Source organism: Ammospiza caudacuta, chromosome 5 (genome assembly GCF_027887145.1).
Source record: "Ammospiza caudacuta isolate bAmmCau1 chromosome 5, bAmmCau1.pri, whole genome shotgun sequence".
Taxonomy (NCBI): Eukaryota; Metazoa; Chordata; class Aves; order Passeriformes; family Passerellidae; genus Ammospiza; species Ammospiza caudacuta.
In genome coordinates, this window is record NC_080597.1 from 24,923,612 (window position 1) to 24,939,723 (window position 16,112).

Genomic DNA, 16,112 nt, shown 5'->3' on the forward strand with positions numbered 1-16,112 from the left:
CAACTGATGGATGTGCCCTCCTCCATCCCAACTCTCTGTGACAGCGTAGCGGGCATGGACACCTGAACTTGCTATGGCTGCAGCACCTCCAGAGCAGTATAGCTCTTGTCAGTATGGCTCTGTACCTTGTCTCATGCAAACAGTTCTTCCTCAAGCTTCCTTATTTCCTGCCCCTACCATGTGTCCCACTGCATGTCACAGACTGAATGCTGTAATCCTCTGTCACTTGTGCAGAGCTGGCAGCAATGCACAATGCCAGCATAAGCAGAGCAAGGAAAATCATCTCATCCACGTCACAGCCTGACTGTTCTTCGGGGCTGAGAGTATGCTGTGTCACATACTGTCAAGGACTTCACCGTGAGTGGCAGATAACTAATATTTAATCTAGTAAAGCAGGCTGTTAATAGTCTGGAATTGCTGTATTTTCCTGGCTGCTAAATAGCTCTTCTCTTGTGTCACTGAAAATCCATTGCAACCCACTGGAAACTTCCTGCACCTGTCATAAGTAACCACTGCCATATGAAAACATGGTGATTTTTCCTTTCTTTTTATCTGTGGCAGCCCTGGTCACACTGGCAGCAAGGCAAATACAAATTAATGAGGTTAAAGGATCTATTACAAATAGATGCTAGTTTTGACAAGCCCAACTGTAATGATGCCTTCCTATATGTCTTTATCAAAGCTCAGCCAGTAGTCTTTGGTGATTTAAAAAAAACAGAATTAAGCTTCAGCTTTTGCAGTGAAATGTGAAGCTGCCTCTCTTAACACACAGATATTTACTTCTCTTAGGCCTTGTCTCATGTCCTCTCACACTCTGTCACTCAAATCTACAAGCCAAAGCCTCTGCAGTTCACTCTAACACCCCTGAATCCCAGCCAAACAGCTCTGATAAAAGAGAGAGCAAACAGCCAGATAAAATTGGCTGCTTACTTGTCTGCTGGCCTCACTGTACCCCGAAGCAGAGGCCTCTGCCAGTGATTATATCCTATGTGCATCCTCATTAGCAATAAACTTCGGAAACTGGGAAAGCCGTCTCTGGATGGATTATACATACAGTATCCTCTCCAAGAAACACAGACTGATACTGTCTGGGAAAAACTGAGCATGCTCCATGTCATACAGGGAAGTGCTGTGATGTGCTACCAATAAAACAGTAATGAGCACATTCGCTTCTCTAATGTTAGGTACAGGCTTTTTTAAGAAGGCAAAAAAGAAATAGCAAGCTGAGACAAATCACTGAAAATGCTCTCATATAAGACATACGATTTAAAACAAACACATAAACCACACAACAACAATAACAACAAAATTCCCCGAAACCCCAGCTGATTCCATGAGTTAGGGGTTATTGTATCATGCATGAACATGTATCACGTACATGTAGGTTTAGCTGCCACATGGCAGAGATGATCTCAGTGTACTTTCATGGAAATATCCCATATTCATGGAATTATCCCATACATATCCCAGGAAGTTCCAACTGAGGACCACCCTCAGCTCAGAGGCACGTTTGCCCTTGGCTCTTCTTGCCCCACTCCTCCAAAAGCTGATGCCCCACCAGGTGTGCAGTGCTCCTGGTGACAGTAACAGCAACAACAGTCCTGCCACAATAGAGCATTCTTCCAGGCTGTGTTTTTATGAAAGTTTTGCCTTCATTACTCAGTTCTAAGAGTCTTCTCAAATCATCCTTGATGTTCTGAATTTTTAAATCCTAACATGTAATTTGCCATATTAATACAAGTCCTGATCCAGATATATTTTCCAACATTTCTACAGAAATTAGGTGGAAAGCATTTGGTTTGGAGGAATGTGCATTCAAAGGCACTTTCCATTTCAAATTTTCTCTTACACCCTCTAGGAAACTGAGATAATACCATCAAGCTGAATTTAGGAAAGCATAAATCCCTGTTCCAAATTTCAAATTTTTGTCACAAAGCCACACTAGAATCAATAGAAACAGAATTGTTCCAGAAACTCGTATTTGGTTTTCAGTTTACTGGCACACTTTTTCACGAGGGAGAATTTTAAGAGGGAAACTATCCTTGAACTTAGGCGACATTACAGAGCCCTCCTCACCATCATCATAGCTGAACAATTACAGAATTAAACAGCAAATTGTTTCTCCACCCAGGAGCAGAGGTGAATAGGGAGGTATTTTTTTACAACTGTGTCATTTCACATCAGAGCACCTCCACAGTATCAGCTGAACCTCAGGAGTGGGCACGGAGCTATCCTCTGCAGGGATGGAACTGAACAGCAGACAGAAAAATCTAAAATGAGAGCTGCAGCTGAAGGAAGAGGAGGTTGAAAGGCAGTGGGATTTATGTCTTCACACACACACATAGCCTTAAAGAGGAATTTAGTGGTCAAGACTATCAGGCAGATGAAAAGGTGGTATTCTGGCAAGTCTTACACCATCAGCCAAGTACACCATGAATCTTCCCAGTAGTATTTAGGATGTCAGGCAGGTTTCACACAGGCACTTCTGAATTTCCCTTCTGAGCACAGCATGTAGTTTTATAAACAAATGCTCAAGAAAGCCTTGTAGCCAATGGCTGGAGGAAGAGAAGAGGGCATTAATTAAAGCTGGATTGACTTACTGCAAAGAATAATGAGGTAATAAATATAATGCCCTGTTAGCACCTGGGCTGTAACTTGTGGGCTGATGATGGATGAGTTGCCTCCATATAGCTTTGGGGACACTTGGTTCACTCTTTGTTTTTGTTGCAGATGATTTATAACCTGCCATCCTACTGCATATTCATTCTGAAACTCACCCTCACCTAGAAGTGTGCCTGAACCCTGGCTGCACCTACGAGCAGCAGAGAAGCATAACTCTGGCAGGATGATGAACCCCAGGAACTTTCCAAATCTTGCTACTTCTGGGACAGCCATGTCATATAAGCCTGCTCCTCAGCCCTGAGCAAGGTCAAGGGATGGAGACCATGTATGAGTAAGGTGGGGCTGCTTTAGCTTCTTTCAAACCATCAATACTCTGTAAATGGCTAGCCAAATTAGATAAGCAGAGAACTGTCATTACCAACACCCATACATGGATAGCAGGGGAGATGGTCTGTCAATTAAGAATCAAGATAGGGGGGTTGCTTAGATACAAGGCACAAGCTTCATCTATTAGAGGGGACAGCAGCAGGAGAAATGCTTGCTACTGGCCGTGTGTCATCTATTTCTGAGCGTCTGTGTTTATTTGCACCACTCTGAGTTACTCTGAGAGCTGCAACAAGACCTTGATGCGGCGGGAGGGCAGCTGCACTGCCTCAGCCACAGTGGTCAAGTGCTGCTGCAGAGTAGTGCTTGCAAATCACTACTACTCCTTAGCAGACAGAGCCTGCCAGCTGAAGGATTGACTGTGGAGATGACTGCATTTTATGTGGCCACAGGGGAGGAAGCAGGGACAGCAGTGTGAGAGCACATCAGGAACCAGGAGCAGGAACAGCATGAACATCATGGTGTAAGGAAAAATGTGATTGTATCCCCAGGAGATGAACAAAGGACTAAGACATTGGCCATAGCAACGCACAGAAACAGCATTTTCCAGGGGCTGCAAGTTTGCTTGGGCTTGGTCTGCTCAAAACCACTTGGTTTTGGTTTCCAAAAGCCTTGGGAACCTAAGCAGCAAAGGGTGCTTAACATACAGTGGTCAAAAATGTCTTACTTTTCTTTAAATCCCACCCTTAACTCTAACATGTTTGTTTCTTTTTTAAAAGTGACAGAGAAAAAGTCTATACCTTCAGGCTCATAATTGAAACCAAATCTGCTGACTTCAAAGTTCCTTGAAGAACATAAATGTGAAACTGGGAAAGAATTTCACTTTTTGCTATCAAAGAGATATCTGAGACAAAGTACATTTTCTAACATGAATAATCCATCCCTTTTTCACAGGCTGTTCAACTACAGTAATAGCTCTTGCATAAAATCTCTCCACTTATTTATAGTTAGAGGCTGTGAAATCATGAACTCAGCTTCTATCTACAGCCTTCCATTTTCCAAATAGCTGGCTGACCTCTTGCTCATCAGCATTCTTCTTTTCAACCCTACGGCCAAATTTGTCCCTCCAGCTACACCAAAATCACCTCCTCTGAAACTCATGGGACAAGACACCAAATGAACACGCTCACTATATTTCTTCTCTGCTAAGATGTGCTTCACCATAAAATTGTTGAAAGCCCAGATGGGCACGGTTTTGCAAACATCGGTCAGAAAGGTTTAATGGTACACTGTATACCTCTCTATTAGGACAATTCACTTTGGACTAACTTACTACCAAAATAAAAAAAAAGTCCTTCCTCCAAGCTCAAAGAATACTAAAGTCAGAGTGAGTGCTGAGGGTGGAGGATTCTTGGACTATCTCCTTGTGGGCTGATTCCATTTGGTTTACATGTAACCCTGGGGTAAGGATTTTAGTTTGTTAGTTTAAGAGGGGCGGCCAATCTCTTTGCACTGGAACCATTTGAATTCTCCTCATGCCTTTGCTCTCTATCAGAGCAATCTCCTAAATTAGTTCCAGTATGTTGACATTCCTTCCATCTGGTGTCTTTCCATTCAGTGGTATTTTTATTACTCTCCTAACAGCCGAAGACAGAAGTACCTTTCCACTGCTATAAAATGCTCTTTTATTAAAGGTCAGCCAAATCAAAAGAACAAGTAAGTTTGTTTTTAATTTCGGAGATGCAGACTAGAACAACCTTTTCATTCAGAAAATTCATGTATGACCCACTTACCTCACTTGCGTAAACAAGCCTTGAATTATTCTTCAAAAAGTCATGCGAGTACTGAAAACTGTCTTTTACCTTGGAAATTCAGCCTGATCCAGCTTTTGTAGTTTTGACTGTTTTACAGCCCCCTGGCATAATGTTAATTTAGCTGGTTTTTAGCAGCAGTATTATTTTATTACTGTTTTAAACAGAGCATATAGCAGACATGAAAATATCCCAGATCAAATGAGAATATCACGTATATGCATACACATAAATTTATGCATATGCTCAACTATAATTGAAGACATCAAGATATAAAGTATGTGTTTTAATGCTAAACTTGTGTTAAATTATTCTTCTAAATTATGGCCTTTTTCAGCCAAATTGAATCTCCTTTTTAATTAAAGGAGCGTTGTTAAGATCCTGCAATAATCTTTTTAAATCATACAACATGTTATAATTTACTCCTCCCCAGTGAGGAGATTAAATCAGAATGGGATCTATTATCCTTGGTGAAGTTGCTTCTCACAGAGCAAGACTGAGGATATGCAGATTATGATGGTTTGCTCTTTAGAAGGAAGGAAAAATGACAGTTACCAATTTGGTCACAATAACACATTACACTAATTGTCTTTGTTTCGGCAAAGAATACAAGCACTAACTCCCCTTTATTTAAATGTTATTTAAATGTCGAGGAACTTCAGAGAGGCAAATATTTATATTACTATGGCAGGACTGTGTAAATGAGAAGATCAAAATAAATTTCACCGCTGCTGGCAATCAGTTTGACATTTAAACTAGACCTGCCCATGATCTCACACATTTGAGTTTATACCATGTCCGATGAAGTCTGTTTAGGTGATCACCCTGAATGGCAGGAAATTCATAAAGCTGAGGTATGGTAACTAAAGAGTTAAGTTTGTTTATTCTTGCTTCATTAATATCTCCAGACACTTGAAATATTACTTGATGTTCTTGGTTGTAATCAACTAAAAACAATGTTAATAAAGCACTCAAAACTCAAAAGCCTACATAATTAGAGGAAATTAATTAGAAATGTGTTTAAACAGTATCACTACAGAAGCACTTTCTCTTGGCCAAAAAAAAGAATAATTTCAGCTTTCCAACTTCCAACATTCTTGATGTTTAAATGGACTCATGGCTTTTTCAGGTGTTTTGCACACAGAAGGGGGGGGGGGGGGGTCATTAGGCAACAAAGTTTGTTTTGATTATGTCTGAAAACCAGAAGATAGCAAAGGCTTGGACAGAGGCTGGGATTGCTCTCAAATGTCACAGCCTGAGATAGGTGACTGTTTTGCCACCCTGGCCCCGGCTGCTGTCCCACCCTGAGGTCCACATACAGCTGATGGCAGGAGACACTTGTCTGGGCCAGCACTGCTGTAGGGATGCAGTTCCTCAGCAATGGCTTGTGTCCACACACCTTTAACAGCTGCCACACAGGCAGATTTCTGACAATGCAGCTGGTTTTGCTGATGATATGATGACTTGACTGACACAGCTCCCCACACTGGAGACAGGCCTATGTGTGTGTGAAACACCAAGTGTGTTTATGCTTTGCTGCATGAAGTCTGGCACAAAACGTGAGATTGAACATGTATTTGGCAAGTGCAGTGAGTATCCTGGAATACTGTGCCACTGCTGTTACACACTGTCAGATTATCTCCTGTTGCCTTTGAGGTTTGGAAGTAGAGCTGAACCAGTCTCCTGATTAAGCATGCAACCTAGCTCAAGCACTTGGGAGATCCATATTTTGTGCCTTGTTAATGCAAAGTGTGCTGCACTCTTATAAGCATCCTGGCCCCAGTTCAGCAGAGCACTTCAGCACACATTTTCCTTCAGTTTCTCATTTACATTAATACCATCATGTTCCACAAGCACCAAATTTTGATCCTAATGTTTATTCATTCTCCAGGGAAGATCTTCAGTAAACCATTTCTGCAGACATGTTAGCTAATAGTCGGTTCACCTTTAAGTACATTTTGCAAAAGGGCAAACTTTTCTGTATGGTTATGCTGACCAAGGACAACTCTTTCAGCACAGAAACAGTCATGCAGACAACTGTACTTCACACTACAAAGACTCAAGAGCTCACTCCTAAACGTATCTAGTGTAACTTCACCCTCATGATTGGCCCAACATGTGTTTAAATGTTCACAGAATGTTCCTTCCCTGGTTTAACTTTTATAAAGTATTGCCAGATGAGGCAGATTTTGCACTCAAGCTACTCCTGGAAAAATATGTTAGCTCTCAAAGGCTTTATTATAAAATCCTGGAGTTTTCAAGGCAAAAAAGCAATAGGGCAAAGGAAGGGTGAGTGGCAGGGGAGAGACAGACAGATGAATGGACAGGGGCATTATTCTATAAACTAAAATTTATGTGCTGAAATCAGAACACTGCCAGCAAAGCCAACTTCGTTTATCCAGTCCCTTTCAAGGAGTTTAAAGTCACTTAAAGGAGCACTTCCCTCACAGCCACACTCAACAGATTGCCAATTACAGCCCTGCTGAGAGGATGTAATTTCTTTAGTCACAACTGTGCATCTGCCCTGGCAGTAATGGGCAAGGTACATGCTTTATGATTAGGTTACAAAGAAGCACCTCTAAACTGAAAAGTTTGGTTTCCACAGATCTTAATTTGCTTGGTATCAATTTAAAAAGATACAGTTGTATTTACATCAAGTAGACAAATTCAGAGGTTAATTGCTATTAACAGGAAGGTCAAAAGGATACCTAAACAAGATCCTACTTAAGGAAAACACGTTTGTAAATGCAGTACAAAGAGCTTTCAAAGATTATTACAGGGATATCCAGCATTGTCCATGGTACATCTGTGCAACCTGGCACCTATAGAGAGTGTAGTGGCAGTCTGGAAACCTGCAGTAAAAATTTGTGAGATAGGAGTAAAATATCTCAAGGGTGGCTTCAGTCTTAAAGTCAATCTGATCTAAGTTAGTCAACTAGACTCCAACAGGAGCCTCCAATATGTCATTTATCCCACTCATCTGAAAAAAGGTCTCCCAGGAGGGAGCCAACCACACCGAGAAGATGCTGAATTCTCTTGACTAGAGAGGCACGCTAGACTTGTAGCATACACCAACTGCAGAATTGTTGGATTGCTTAATTTTAGTGAGATTAAGCCCACCTCTTAGGATTTACTGACTTCAACATTTTGTGTCAGGGGATAGCAATATTATCACTCTTTATGCATCACTCAAGAGGAAAATCTTGTGTTTGAAGTCCAACTTTGAGAGGATACAAATACTTCAGCCCTTGATGTAGTAGCCCCTTAACTTCACAACAAGTACTCTTCAGCTTCAAGAGAAGCACACACTCAAGGGCCCCTGAGGTCACACCCTCACCTCTGGGCAGCTCCTGTGGGTTCAGCTGCATAACCACACATCTTCCCAGTGCTACCGTATCTTAAGTTACAGCATTGGCTGCTACAGGCCAAATACTGACTCTGACTGCTTGGAAAACACACCAGAACCTGATACGGGTGCTCATCCTCCTCAGACAAGATGAATTCTCCATCGTGGAGCTCAGCTGGCTTTGCTGCAGAAGCATTGCTCCTGTCTCCGCAGGGCCAGAGAGGGAAGTTTTACTCCCCCAGGACTTAGTGTCTGCTTCCTAAAAATGCTGTAATCTTTTTCACTTTTACAAATATTTTAACTCAGTAAAAACTATTTTAAGTAAGTATGAGAAGGGCAACTGGTCAAAGAACCACAGCATGCTTAATATTTTTTCTTCCAGAGTTCCCATCCATATTTGAAGTAACTTTTGTTCCATTTGCAACCCACATGCTGACACAGCATCCCTCCCCTTTTCTGTTCCCAGATCCTTTTTATTAGTTTATTCAATAAAAAGACAGATACTCATCTCTTTTCAAGTACAAGAACATGCTTTCGAATAACTCAATATGTGATAGTGTAACAGTATGCCAAGACAGCCCTTGTTTTAATCAGTCGTATCAACTCTCAGAGCAGAGCTGCCATACACATCTCATCACTTTCTTCATTTACCTCACAGCTATGGAAACGTGTAGGGCTACATTCAGGCTTCCTGCTCTTCACAGAGGAAAAAGGGTGATCCCCAGGGATAAGACTGCCTGACCCAGGTCTCTCTGAACCTCTGGAGTCTACATCCCTGTTGGGTTTTCCATTTTTCTCCCGGCGTTCTTCTTGCTGATTTGCTGGGCTGATTTATTACCGGAGATAGTTAGCTCAGGGAATGCCATTTTTGCTCTGTTTCTCGGCTGTTTAGGCTGTTTAGGTTTTCTGCTGTTTTAGGTGTGCATGGAATTCTCAAGGATGGCCTTGGAGAGCCGACGCTTCAAAGAACGAGGAGAGACTTCTGATCTTGTCTCGGTCTCGGTGTTTATTAATTGTTTATCTAAAAGATTTTCTTTCAGCCCGACAGAGGTCTGCACAGCAAGCCAGCCATGGGCACACTCCCGAAGCCCCCGGGCGGTCACTTATCTTTATACCCTAAGTTACGTGTACAATATTTATCATTTTTCTCCAATACTTTCTACTCTTATTAACCTGTGCACTTCTAGTAATGACCAATCCCAAAGTGCCACCACCACCACAGAAGATGGAGGCCAAGAAGAAGAAGAAGAAGGACAGGACACGCCCCAATTCCTCCATCTTACTTCTTTAGACCCCCCTGTACCAAAATCCTAAACCCTGTGTTCTACACTTTAACTAACTTATCCCTTCACCATTCACCCAGTGAATTCCTCCCAGCCCTCATACAGGTCTCATCTCCTGTGTAGGATCAAAATCCTGCCACCAGACACTTCTGGCAACATTCCAGGATTCCCGAGCCCCCCAAGGGTGGTCTCGGCCTCTCTGCACCTCCATCCTGAGGTGCTGAGATCCCACAATCCCAAGATAACATGCAGCCTCCCTCCCTGCAGCAAAAGGCCTTTTGACTGGCATCTTTTAGCATGCACTTAACATGACCTGCCAAGCTAGTACTGGGACATAAATAAACTGGCAAATCTTCCCAGCTGTGTCCCAGGAAGAAAGGAGGTAGAGGAGGAAGACAGGATAAGGAAAAAGGAATGATAAGCCAGCCACCAGAGTGACAGGAAAATGTGCAGCGGTGGACAGGAAGTGGACACTGGGATTCAGGGGGAAAAGCTGCAATGACAGAAGTAGCAACTTGAACTGACTGGTAAGGGAGGTCCAAAGTCCTAGAGCAGATAAGGACAGTCGTGTGCAGTCCAGGGAAAATAAAGTAAACAAGGACTGGTCTAGGGGCTGGGAACAGAAACGGACATCAGGCTGAAATGAAACTGAACTGTACAGTGGGAGCAAGGACATGAGGTGATACATGCAACCATCTCCCACCTGCGACTGACACAATGAACTCACACAAGAAGAAGCTCTTCCTAGCAAAGGTTTATGCATCTGTGAAACACTGGTAGCTCAGAGGGAAGGCAGTGCTCAAGGCAGTCTCATTGGTAAGGGATGAGCTACACCAGGAGTAAGGGTTTCAATCTCAAGAAACAGGAACATCAGGTCTGCAAGAATGTAACAGAGCAGTCAGGGAGGAAAACCACATTCACTAACCTTCATATATGGTGATGATATGAGGGTGGCTGAGGGATGACATGATCTCAATCTCCCGTCTGATGTGAACCATATCTTGTTCATCCTTAATTTTGTCCTTACGAATGGATTTTATTGCAACCTATAAATGCAGGAAATCAAGCGTTATTCTTGGAACTGAACAGATGCATCTAATCCACTAAGAATAGTTAAAAAATAAATACAGATGTTAGATGTTGGCAGAACATGGAATGACCAAAACAAACTTTTAAAATACAAACCTCCATGCTCCAGCTCCCTCACTATATAACAATAAATACACTCTCATGACAGTGTAATGGGTGACATGAAGTTTTGGGCTCTTCAGGTCTTAGGACTTTACTGAGGGGGAACACAGCATCCTTCAGAAAGATTTCTGTGCTAGCCTAAGCACTCTCCTTATGCAAATGGCAAAACTCCTCAAGAGAATTTGATGGGAAGCACATTTGCTAAGACATGATTGCATCTGACAATTTCAAAAAGAAACTTTTGAGACAATTTATTTGAAAAAACTTTGATATCTCTGATGGAACAGAGGCAGGGAATCCAGGGTGCCAATTATGTATTGATATCCATGTTAATACATAAATGATCCCATTAACACAGATTAGTCCATGGTTCTCTAAAGCAGGCATACTGTTCAGGAGTTGTGACTTATTCAAAAATCAGAATAAATAAATCTTTAAAATTCACATCTAAACTCATCCTTATATAAACCCAAGCTTCAGGTCCTACACAACACTTATGCAGTCTCTGCAAAACCATATCCTTCCTGCATCCTTCCTCAATCAGCAAGCTTTTTTACAAGCATATCATGTGACTGGATGTCTTTCCAAAAGGCAGGGTGGGAACAGAGGAAGTGATAGCTGAACTTGCAATATAAACTCAAATTATAACAGTCCTTGTGTGTGTATGTGTGTTGCCTGTGAAAAAAGGGCTTATCTGAACACTCCCATAAATAACTGTGGAGGTAATCTCATGCCCTATGAGAAATGAAGAAAGCAACAATGCAGAGAAGCTGGTGGGAGAGGGAAGGTGAGGGCATTGTGCATACTGAATGGCATCATGGTCTTTATTATGCTCAATATTTACCCTGCATTGTTTTTTTAAGCTAGAGTTCAGGGAATAAATTATCAGCTAGCTTAAAATCAACAATAAGTCATTGAAAAACATCACTGACCTGCTGAGATGACCACCCTTTTATGGGTAAACCAAACTTGTGGCATTCTTTGCAGCCAACTACTGTGGACTTCTCCTGGGAAAACATTTGTAAATCTATGATTTACATTATTTCCTCAGTTACTCTAGGAAAAAAAAAATTCACTGCCTGCTTCAAGGCAGTAATTGCAAGTGGCATGACCAGTATTGTTTTCATTATATGATGTAGCATTGAGGATATTGAAGAAAGAAGAGAAAAACCTACAATATTATAAAATTTAAATGTACATAAACAGGAGCCACTTTAAAGGATCAGGTTTCCTACAAAGTCTTCAACTCTGAAAAGCAACATTGTTCGAAAAAGCATTAAGCATATGCCTCATCCCCTTGAATTCCCAAAGACTGCTGCACGTGCTTAAAATTAAGCTCTTTCTCAAGTGCTCCCCTACTTTGGGACAGTAGAACAAAAAGAAATCAAGGGACAAAACGATTTACATGTTAAACCCAAAACAATTCTTTTTTTCCTCTTGACCCAAACATTTGGAATACAGACTTTAAAAGTAACAACATAGCTATAGTCTTCTTTACATGGCACATATTTCTAGAAAAGGTAATACAACAGATCTTAATTGAATGAGTGACCAAGATAGCCTCCAAGTAATTCTAGAGATGGAAAAGGCAACCAACTCTAAAGATGACAATGGATTTTTCCCCTTCCCACGTTTGCATTGGGACTGATTGCAAATGCAAATACACCCTGTATACAGAAGGATGTGGGTGGCTCTTGGAGCGGTATGTGCATTCCTGCAATAAATATAGACATGGGTAAAAACACATTTTTTATTAAAAAACAGCCTTGTATTTGGCTCTGAGGAAGAATTTAAGAAGGGTTTCATTGTCAAATATACAACAGGGAGCAAATTCTTCCCTATTCACAGCTGGTAAAGTAATAACAGCAACCTAGAGGACACGCCAATCTCCTGATAACTTGACTGCGTGCTTCACAGACAGGACTTTTGCACATCTACCCACTGGCCTCTGTAGAAAATTGCATATAAGAAAACATATTTTTAGATACAAAAATGCAAACATGATTGAAAAGTGTGGTAGCACTTTGTAAGTATACATTTGGATCATTATTCTAATGCAAACAAATGTGTTGCCTGGGAAGATATTTTTTAACAGGACCACAGAGTTTACAGTCTCACAACCCATGCTGAAAATTAAGGCACCTTAATTTATAAAGGCTATTCCTAAAAGTTTTCCCAAATTTCAAAGATGGTACTTAAGCTCTCCTGAAAGCATCACTTCCCAGTTGCAGAGGCAGAATTCAACAGCCCAGCCAAAGTACTTGAGATTTTGTCAGACATCCAGGCTGTAATGTCTCATCCCAAATATAAGGAAAGAATACATGCTGAACACATCCCTTGGGTTTTAACATTCAAGACTTTCTCTTCCCTCACTCGGCACTTGGAAACAAGGAAAGACAATCAGCAGGTGTGAAATATCTTTACTTCAGTGGTGTCAGTGGAGCCAGGGCATCCACCTGGCCATGGTCAGCCCATGCCCTGCAATCCTGACACACAGCAAGAGCGCTGCGTGGGAGGCAGTGCCCCTTGTACGTTACCAGTACAAGCACTCGCACAAAAGAGAGGTTTACTCACATGCTCACAAAGTAGTATCACTCTCTATTTGCACAGCACATAAGTTGTAGCCATTTATTAGTTAAACCTTGATAAGTAATTGGTGAAACAGCACAATTTATCCACTTTCAGAAGGTGAGAAATCAAAACAGAAAGGTGACATAACTCCTAAAGGAAACAAGGACAGTAAGGAAACAAGGGCAGTATCATCTCAGAAATTGCTGCCTGCCTCTTCCTCCCAAACTGCGCAACACACCACAGAAGTGCCTTATTCAACAAATCATCTTGTTATTAAAGGATGACTTCTGATACCTTTCCCAATGTTCAACTGCTATTTTTCTCCTCAAAAAGGGTAACAGGAAAGTGAAAGGTTCAAAGGCATCCCAAAAAATACTTTTCACCCCATGCCATCTGCCTGGTGGCCTGCACAATCCCCAAGTGGATAGGTTCCACACTTCAAAGGCTATCAGGCATCCACAGCCTTGCTGGTGACCTGGTCTGAAAGGCCAAACAGTGAGTGATGGGTGTCAGCAGACTGTCAGAGCTGGCATCCCAGAGCAGGATTAGTGGAGCAGGACAGCATTCATTCCAGCTATTCCATTCTAAGAAACAGATTTCTGCCAGTCAATTCTTTCACCTACACCAGTCTGCTCAGACCACGTCAGCAAGAATACTTGGGCTCAAGTCTACTGCAGTGAAAAAAACCAACACCAACAAGAAAGCAGCCCAGCTGGGTTTTATTCAGTATTTCATGGAAACATTACAAATCACAATCACATTCCAGGTATTTATTACATGTTTCATTGTTTTCATATCTCTCAGCAAAGCAAGACCCCCAGCTGTATGTTATGGTATCGGACTGTAAAACAAGCCTCCCTTCCAGGTCTTCTAAAATATATAATAATATAACTTCTCTCATGAAATTTATTTCTTTCAGAAATATATTCCAGAAAATACATTTTCAAAAGGGCTTATGCTTTTAATACCAGACAGAGCTGGCTCAAATTTTTCTAAACCCCACTTACAAGACTGTTGCATGAAGGACCTGAATAACTTCAGCATAATAAGAAATAAGGCAAATTGAAAAATACCTTATGAAAGAACTTGTTTGTTCATTCTTAAGGCTCATTTCTTTCTTTCTTTCTAGCCTGCTTTCTTGCTTTCTCTGAAAGCAGTGGCTTCCCTGTGGGCAACATCAAAATTTATTAAGGGTCACAGCCTATGAATCAAGATTACAGAAAAAGCAACACACTTTCTACATCAGCTACATTAACTACTCCAAATATTCCAGCTCAATATCTGCAGAGAAAGTGCTGTTAGTCCCTTTGGTACTCTCAAAACACTGTACTTATACCTCTACCACACTTTTCAATATGTTTTACTGGGTTTAAGACTTAGATAATTTAATTATAGTATTTTTAGTAACACTACTAGTGGAGGAATTTGTATTTTTCCTAGCTTCTTGTCTTAATGAGAATTTCAGATAACTCCAAGACCTTGCACTCAGAGAGAGTAATGTATCAGATTCCTAATCACGAAATTTAAAGCCTCTCACCCCAACAAAACAGGTTCAAGTTCACCCAAAGCCCCTATAGACACAGTATCCAATCTGGCAGAACACTTTAGCACATGCCTAACTTCACACATGTGAGCAGGCCATCGACTTTTGTGGGACAGTTCACACATGCAAAGTTAAATACATGCATGAGCACCAAGGTCACAGCTCAAAACTAGGCCATGTGAAGTTTCCTTCTGGAAATCATTACTGGCTGTGTGCACCAAAACCATCCCCAGTATCTTCTGCGGTTCTGATGGCTGCATGCTCCCACACATGGGTCAGGGGGAGAGAAAGACCATCAGACATGGGATGAAATGCCTCCACCTGCACCACCAGTTCTGGTACCAGTCTCTGCTCAGAAGGAGGTAAAGAGAATACCCTCCCCAAATCTATGGTACAGGCAGGGGGTGTGAACCTCTAATACAACCAGGCACCTCCAAACTGCTCTGCACAAGCACAGCCCCAGCTTCACTGCTGCTCTGCCTTCCAGAAACAGACAGAAAAGAGGGAGCAGAACTTTTGGCTTCCCATCCCTCCATGAGTCAGTTTGCAGAGTGTGCTGGGCAGGAATCGTAGAGAAATAAATTGTTTTCAAGGCTCCAATAAATTACTGGTTTCCATTTGCTGGAAAGAGGATTTATACTCACTCCCTGAACTGGTGTAGAGAGATTAAGAAGTATTTTCCAACACACTTCATGCTTCTTTGCTTTTGTTTCATACAAATAACTGGAATTGAACTATAAATACTTCAATACTTCAAAAGTATGACAGTTGCAAAGGTTTCTGTACATTCAGTCGTATCTGTGACAGAAATGTCTTTCTTCCTTTTCAAGCTTCTTGGCTGCTTAGCAGAGCAAAACAGGTAGAATTTATTTTTACAGAGCCTGATCAAGACCACTGTGTACATAAAGGTATCTCCAGGTCTAAATATCTGGCAAAGGGCATGGCAATAGGTGCCCATTTCCATATCAAATCTCCATGCCTCATGTCTGCCAAGTCTCTGCTGGCATCATCATTTACAGCTGAGCAAAAAAAAAAAAAAAAGCTCTGTTTTTATCAAAGTGAGAATCTATTTTAATTGATTTCAAGAAGTTGGTTCATGTGTTCATTTTAGTCTAATGAACCTAAGTTTGCCTCATTTCCAGCTGAGTTGTGTGAATAGAAATTAAGGTAGTACTAGCCACAGTGCAGAGTCACAGATTTTTAAGTCGGTGAGTGCTGTAGCTAAGCCTGACTACTTAAATGGCACAAACCACTGACCCTTCCACAGCAATTTCTGCATGCAGTACATTCAGACCCATTGAAGACTATCTTCCACTCTCTATTATCTACCAAGGCTATTTTTAGGACCACAGTGAGATATGAACTGTTTTTTTCCACCGAGGGAGGCTGTGACTTTTAAGCTGGTTCCAGCACTTGTACAT

At 41.5% G+C, this 16,112-nt stretch overlaps 1 protein-coding gene across 2 annotated transcripts in view; it reads right to left on the reverse strand.

Moving 5' to 3' along the window:
* The window catches only part of NUAK1 (NUAK family kinase 1), a 48,422-nt gene that overhangs the window by 14,022 nt on the left and 18,288 nt on the right, over positions 1 to 16,112 (reverse strand). For both annotated transcript variants that reach the window (XM_058804898.1, XM_058804899.1), the window contains exon 2: positions 10,312 to 10,432. In XM_058804898.1, the coding sequence (XP_058660881.1) occupies positions 10,312 to 10,432 (121 nt within the window). The remainder of the gene's footprint in view (positions 1 to 10,311; positions 10,433 to 16,112) is intronic.